This window comes from Rattus norvegicus, chromosome 3 (genome assembly GCF_036323735.1).
Source record: "Rattus norvegicus strain BN/NHsdMcwi chromosome 3, GRCr8, whole genome shotgun sequence".
NCBI lineage: Eukaryota > Metazoa > Chordata > Mammalia > Rodentia > Muridae > Rattus > Rattus norvegicus.
In genome coordinates, this window is record NC_086021.1 from 30,196,836 (window position 1) to 30,204,256 (window position 7,421).

General features: G+C 41.4%; 1 protein-coding gene across 1 annotated transcript; it reads left to right on the forward strand.

Annotated features, from left to right (window-relative positions):
* The first annotated feature begins 431 nt into the window (after positions 1–431).
* Positions 432–3,994, forward strand: Lcn4 (lipocalin 4). The gene is made up of 7 exons (XM_006233907.2): positions 432–584; positions 1,035–1,165; positions 1,395–1,465; positions 2,263–2,373; positions 3,022–3,123; positions 3,327–3,353; positions 3,771–3,994. Exons 1-7 carry the CDS (start codon positions 471–473, stop codon positions 3,791–3,793), a joined length of 579 nt encoding a protein of 192 aa, XP_006233969.2. The 5' UTR covers positions 432–470; the 3' UTR covers positions 3,794–3,994.
* The last annotated feature ends 3,427 nt before the right edge of the window (positions 3,995–7,421 follow it).

The window sequence follows — 7,421 nt, forward strand, 5'->3', positions numbered from 1 at the left end:
TCTAAGCATGAGAAACAGTCAGTTGGGATCCCAAAACATAGTCTGGTCTCTGGAAGTCAGAAGGATTATGCATTGTGGAGAAGCCAAGTCCTTTCCTGAGTGGTAGAGAAGGTATCTAAGGAAGCTATGACTGTGTTAAGCATGAGAGAAAGGCTGATGATGGCAAGTGGATAAAGGCAGCCTTCCTTTTCTGGCCCAGAATGCAAACTGTGTTCCCATCTCAAACCTGAGTCATTCAGTTTCTCTGGGCTCCTTCATGAGTAGTACAATGCCATTGCAGATCTTTTGTCTTGAGGTGGCAGTGAAAGACAAAAAGGTCCTAAATGCAAAAATATTCACCCCTATGACAAATGTAGATTTGGCCATGACAAATGGCCAAGAAGGGTGTGGCCAGTGTCATTTTGGCCATAAAGGGCATACTCTGAGGAGCCAACACAGTGCCATTGTGTCATGCTTGTTGCTGGCTTTGTATGAGAGCACACAGTCTGAACATGAAGAGCCTACTCCTGACTGTCATACTTTTCAGTCTAGTGGCGATTCTACAAAGCCATGATGATCTTCCCTTCCTCTCAGAAGAAGAGAAAGTGAGGCATGGAGGAGTGGGGAACAGTTTTTTTGTGTGTGAGGTTTGAGTTTTGGACAGTGCCTGAGTACCAGAGCTAGTACTCCTGAAGTTTTCAGTCTTCTGAGTCTGAGCAGAGAGTGCTGTTCTTCAGCACACAGAGCCTCCTGGTCCACAGACTTGGACCAGAGAATGGTTCTTGAGCAATGATACCCATAGCCATAAAGTGTCCTGGACAGGACCTCTATGTGTTTTTCCTGGAATCCTGTTTTCAGCCTTTGGAGACAGTCAAATTAAGTTAACATGGATTACCATATGTAATTCTAGCCTAATTGTAAAGGGCATGGTCTGGAACAGTGGACACTCAGGGGAGCATCCTCTGCCAAGTGATATGTGTATAGGCTGTACACTTGTAGGCAAACTAAGTAAGACTTGGGGCTGAAGTATGGGCTCAGAAGTCTGTCTGCTCCAGCTTTCAGGTGTCTGGTTCATAAAGGCCACAGTGAATCAAAGGAGAAAGGAGGAGGAGAAAACTCTGGTTGTATTCCCTATCAGGTTGACATGCCCAGAAGAAGGAACCTTGGAGCTCAGGCACACTCTTATGTGAGTATCCCCCATGCATCTTTTCATCTTTGTTCCTCTCCTCTATGTTTTGGTTATTGATGACAGAACAACTCATTCCTTGAGGGACCATAGTCTTAGCATGCTGAAATTTAGGAGTAGTTAATATGGGATTTCAGAGGTCATTGTGCTAAGTCTGAGGAACCAAGTCACCAGAGTGAAGTACAGATTTGTTGAGAAAGAAACTGCTGGTCGGTTTCCTGTTTTCCAGATCTGAGGGAGAATGCATTAAGCTAGGAGTTCGTATGCAGAGAACAGAGGAGCCTGGTCAATACAGTTCCTGTGAGTCTGTGTCTCATTTTCTCCTCCTTTTGCTGTCATAACCTTCTCTAATCAACACTGCTTAAGAGAAAATAGGTTTTATTTAGGTCTCACATCAAGGCACAGTCCATAATGGTTAGGCATTCCAGGCAGCTCGAGAAGGAAGCATCTACTCATAGGAATAAGTGAACATTCAAGTTACTGCTCAGATAGTTTTCACAACTTTACAAAGTCCAGGATCTGCTGCCCAAACAATGTTCCTGCCCACAATTAAGATGAATCTTCCACAATAAACTAACATAATTAATATCATACCCATTGTCATAGTCAACTGAATATTTCTAATGTGATTTTAGATTATGTGGACCTCTTAGCCAACATAGTACCCCCTGAATGCATGTGAAGCAAAGCAAGACTATTGGTTGGAGTGCTCCTGGTCTGCTTATTTTTCATGAAGGTCTATCAGTTAATTCCCAGGTGTTTTCAGAAATCACAGTCAAGTTCACAGAAGAGACCATGCTTCCCTCTAGATATTACTGTCTACTGTCCAATAGGGATTCTGAAGCTTAGGTTTTAGGAAACAGATCAGGGTAGCTGCTAGGAGGCTAGTCAGCCACAACCTTCATCTTCCCTGACACCTATGGTCATGTCTATATAGCTGGGGATAACAGCTTTCCATGAGGAACCTATATCTTGTAATGGTGTCATGGGAAGTCTTTGAGTTAGCTATATGGTTGCTCATGGGTTGTTGAAACCTTGTAGACTGTTACTTAGTGTGGGGTGAATGTTCTCTTAGAAAATTTCTCTTTAATCTGCAGTTTTGGGCCATAATCTCTTCTACATCTATGAAGTTCCAGTGAAGGACCACTACATCATATACACCGAAAGCCATCCATTTCGGAAAATATCCCAAACAGGACACCTCATAGGTGAGAAATATCAGAGATCCAACCTCCTGCTTATGACCATTAGCTATTTGAATGCCCAGCAACTATATATAGGCACTGGGAAGTCTAAAGCCACAGCCATGTCCTTTAGCAGTTGTGCATAAGGCACCATGTGGTCAGTATAAATGCTTTAAAATGGTAAGCCGTAGTCTGTGCAGAATTTCCAGTGACATGATCGAATGTGGCCTTGAGCACTGAACAATAGGACAGAAATTTATTGACTTAGTACATACCATGTCTTGGAGGCCTCAGCTTTCATGGCAGGAAGTTCTCAATAACGGCTATGTCCTAAATAAAAAACTTTATAGGCAATGACACCCTCCTTCCAGGAGCAGGAGACAGAATTATTAGTTTCCATGACTGTGACATTTCTTGGGTGCTTAAGATATCACCTATAGGTTTTGTCATACTGTGTGTCCTTATATGTCAGCTATATACACGTCCAGTTGACAAGCTTCCCTACCACCATCCATTTTGCACTTCCACATTGATTCTAAAGGCTCCTCTCTTGTTCCCTTATGCTTCAGACTGAATACTCTTGTTCTGTGCAGTCTTCTTGTCTTTCTGTCAGTGGATTCTAATAGGGATGTGTAGTTATTCTCTTTTTGATTATCTGGCCTTTGCTCACAGGAAAGTATCCAGAAGAAAAACTGGAGGCCTTGGAAGTATTTAAGGAATTCATACAGCACAAAGGATTTCTCCAAGAAAACATCATTGTGCCTGAGCAGAGGGGTAAGAGGATGCTCTGTTTGGCTTATTCTCATGCCCTCCTTATTTTTCTCAGGATACAGGGATTGTTGTATAACCATGTGTCTTCCTGTACAAGCAGGGCACTTTTTGTGATCTTAATCATTGGGCCATCCAAAGTTCAGGTGTAATCTGAGCCTTCAACCTAGACACTTCCTTATTTTTGATATTTTTTCTTGCTTTTACAGAACGGTGTATTCCCATACATGACAGTGGTAAGTAACCCTCTGAAGATACACGGAGAGAACTCACATTTCTCTGTTCCATGGTGAATGTTTCTGTTTTTAACCCATCTCCCAACATCACACTTCAGAGGGAATGTACTTAGCCAGGAAGCAGTTACCAATCTAGGAGGTGTCCTCAAACATAATTGCCTGGAATTCTGTCATTCATTTTCATTGAGTTCTTTCTATAGAGTGGTCTAATTTCATGCCTTAGGTACCTACACAACTGATTAGGGATATAAAAGGTCAAGGAAGTTAGGATACTTCTGTGGCCCGTGTATTCTCAGGATGGAATTCCCAAAGATTCAATTGAAGGAAGATCTTTAATAGGCATGTATCTCCTAAGTAGCTACTCTCTGCCATGAAACGGGGAGAGATCTCTCAATTGTGTGCTTCACTCTGTCACAGCACTCCAGGACCACAACTGCTGAGACAGATTTGCCAGTAGGACACGGCCATGACCTCAGTAGACTACTCTTCTTCCTGGACAACACTTCACTGAGCTGCATTTTCCTAACCTGAGTCCCACTCCTTTCTTAAATTGTGTGACCCGCTCGACTTCATAACCTTCTGATTTATCTCTTAATCCTTGCTTTAAAACCCATCTGAATCCAATAAAAATTTTAGCAGTTTTTCTGGGTTCAGCTTGTATGTGTCAGTCCTTCTTAGTTCAAAAGACTAAGGAGATATTGGAATTAGCATATATGAGACACCCAGTAGCTTGTCGTCCAATAGTCCTCTAGAGCTATGTAATATTTTGGAGGTTGAAGTGATGTTCAGCCAATATCAAATAGCTCCAGAAAATGTCTGATACTGGATGAGGAGAATTTGTGTAGCCACTCAGTTGAGTAAGACTGGAAGATGGCATCAGGGTTGCAAATATATTTAGGACTCAACAAAGATATTACTGCATTCAGGAAATTCAGGAAGGTCACCTGGAAGTGACCTATCTTTGAATCACCTAGGAGCAGTGACAGGCACAGAGTAGGGAAGATTGCCAGATCTTCCTCATCATGCTCCAGAAAGGCAGGCATACATGCAGAACCCAGGGTAATTTTACTCACATTGGCTTTTCTGTAATTGCTCAGTATCTGAGGTCTGTGTTGAAACTGCCCCAGGCATATGCTGGGAGCATAGTGATAGAGGGCTGTGTCAGTACTTTGAATGATTAAGATAGACCCAGAAAGTGCCTATCTCAGTGGAAAATGGATTCCTGGAGGATAAGTGTACAACATTAATTTTTCCTGAGAAGCTACAATGGCTGTCATGTAACCATTAGCAATACCCCTGCAGTCCAACTCCCACCCTTACCTTTTGCCCTTTCCTTGCCTCTCACCACTGGAACTGGTTGGTCACCTAGAAATGTAATCAACTCCTCGGGTATCTGCTAGAGCCTGATACAGCAGGAGCAAGTAAAAGAGAAATGATAGCCAGAAAATTATAAAATTGACGGACACTGTGTGGGTCTCTAGTACAAAAGATACAATTGTGTTACAGAATGATCAAGACCTCCATGTAAGAATATAAGAAAGAAATGAAAGTATTTTACTGAATTTGGGATAAAAAGTGAGTTTTGTAGTATCAAAGCACAGGATGAAAATTTTCACATGCAAAATAGATAAGACTAAACTGCAGTAGATATCACTCTTTTAAAGTTAGTATTTGTGCCAGATAGAGTAATGTACACATTTAATCTAAGCACTTGGGAAAAGAGTCAGGAAGATCTCTGTTAGTTTGAGACTAGTCTGGTCTGTGGGGGAGTTTCAGGAAAGTCAGAACAATCTAGGGAGACTGTATCTCAAAACAAACAACCGAAAATACAATGTTTGTCCAATATAGTTTTTTAAAATTCAATATTTATTTTGATGAATTTCATTGCATGTTTCCATTCCATGTATTTTGCATTTTAGTCTGTTTACATGCATAGTTTTGTCACCCAGATCTGTCTCTGATTCACAAGCATATCGTCTTCTTAATTTGACCTACAAAGGTGCCTCTGATTATCTCCTGGATCCTGTGCTATGTTGTATGACTTTCTTGGAGATAATGTTGGTATCTATTCATTCTAGACTGTGTAAAAACAATAAACAAATAATCTGTTTCACCCATGTCTAGCCAGCTTGTTCATAGAATTTACTAGGATAGTGTGAGAAGATAGTTTGAGAGTTTGCATGATTCAGGAGGCTGTATTATCAAAAGCACCTTGGACATTGGTGATACCTCATTCAAGCTGAGTACTTTGGTCTCCCTCCAATAATTCTATGCAGCTCTACCAAAGACTCTGCTGTTTCCTTGCATTGTTAACTGTTCATATCATCTTGGTGATAGGGAAAGGTTATGAATCATATAAATTTATGCATGTTGAGAACCTCCTGTAATTCTCTCCACAATGGAATATTTAAATCCAAATGAAATAGATACATATCACTCAACCAAATCCTATAGCGGTTACATTCTTTCTGCTATCTTCTCTGAAATTCACTAAGCCTTGGTAGGAGGTAGAATAGAAGACACATTCTCTTTTGTATATAGTAACAGTTACATGTTCTAAATAATTTGGTCATCTATTCTCAGGCCAAACTTCTGACTCTGATAACTTTGTCCTCATAATGGGTTATCTCAGAATGAGTGAATGCACATTCAGTTCTCTCCTACAGAAATTATTACCTTATGTCAGAATTACTACCTTCCTCTTCCTGACTCTAAAAGAAGTTATGAGTCAGGGTATTGACTGAAATCCCCAGCAGTCTGGATCTTTCATTTATCCTCATATTTATGCCATACAACAGGTCCAAAGAAAACAGTGCAATCAGCCCACAGTGTGGATAGAGGCTTCGTGCAGGTAAGATGGGAGGGTTTGGCAGCCAGTATAGGATAAATGTACTTTTCAGAGGCTAGTTACACAAAGGAACTATGGTGATCATGCTGCTGTTCCTGACTATAAGATTGACATCAATCATTCTGGTGCAGGCAGGCTACATTAATTATGTTGAGTATGCCATAACACACAAGGTGAGATCCCTGGAGGACTGAAAGTGGGAACTAGATTTTCAGGATCATGATGCTGGATGGGGTGAGAGACTGAGTTTGTTGATGAACTTTGCTGGGCTACCTTTAATGCCCTAGTGTCTGCCCTCCAACATGGAATTGCTTGTTCTTTGCTAGGTTGATGTTACCCAAACACAGAAAGATATATTATGGAGACACATGTCTGTCCATTCTGCCACACAGACATACATTGCCTCACTCTGTTAGCTATGGCTTCCCAAGGACCTCCTTTTAACCTTACAGAAATTATAATTCATGATTTCTGTGGCTCAGGGATTGCACTATTAGAGTTAATTTTTTGGAGAACATTGATGACTCCAATCCTTAGTATGTAGTCCCTGAAGTGTAAAGAAGCAGGATCTGGACACCAGAATTAAGACACACCCAGGTAGGGTAAATATGGTCATCAGTGACCCATAATCAGTGGATGTGGTGATATTGGTCATGCTTGACCAGTCACTCCTGACTTCTGCCCCTTTTGTACCCAGCCTTAAACTGCAGGTGACTTTTTTCTATTCCTTTTGAGTGATTGTGCAGGGTCATGGCCTTGTTCACTCCTAGGTACAGAGTATCCTAGGAGTTTCTTGCCTTAACTTACCGAAGACAGCATTCCAATGATTCAGAGGGTCTGGCCATGACAAAGGCCACTAGTGATCTTCTGAGATGCATCCCAAACATTTCCTTCCTCTGTTACAACTTTGGCTACAGCCTGAAACCCCTTTGCCTGACTCCCTTTCCCTTATGCCTTCATCAGCAGTGGCTTACCCAATGTAGCTTTTAGGAAACTGATACATAATTTGTTATACAGGAAACATTCCATTTTTGGAAGCAAATCTGAGAAGCACACTTCTGCTCTTGACCTTGGCCAACACCAGAATTGGCTACTTGCTCATCTTGTGGGTATCTTCCCTCACTCTGTCTGCTTGGCTTTTGGATGCATGGTTTCCTCACCCTCACCACACACATGTTAACTTCTGCTACATGGAGGATATAACTATGAAGTCCTCTTTT

Bases quoted from the DNA above. Each gene is read 5' to 3' on its own strand.
- Lcn4 (XM_006233907.2), top strand. From the start codon at position 471: ATGAGAGCACACAGTCTGAACATGAAGAGCCTACTCCTGACTGTCATA. The intron at 585-1,034 runs GTGAGGCATGGA...TGTCTGCTCCAG, and splicing joins TCCTCTCAGAAGAAGAGAAA to CTTTCAGGTGTCTGGTTCAT. The intron at 1,466-2,262 runs GTGAGTCTGTGT...TTTAATCTGCAG, and splicing joins GCCTGGTCAATACAGTTCCT to TTTTGGGCCATAATCTCTTC.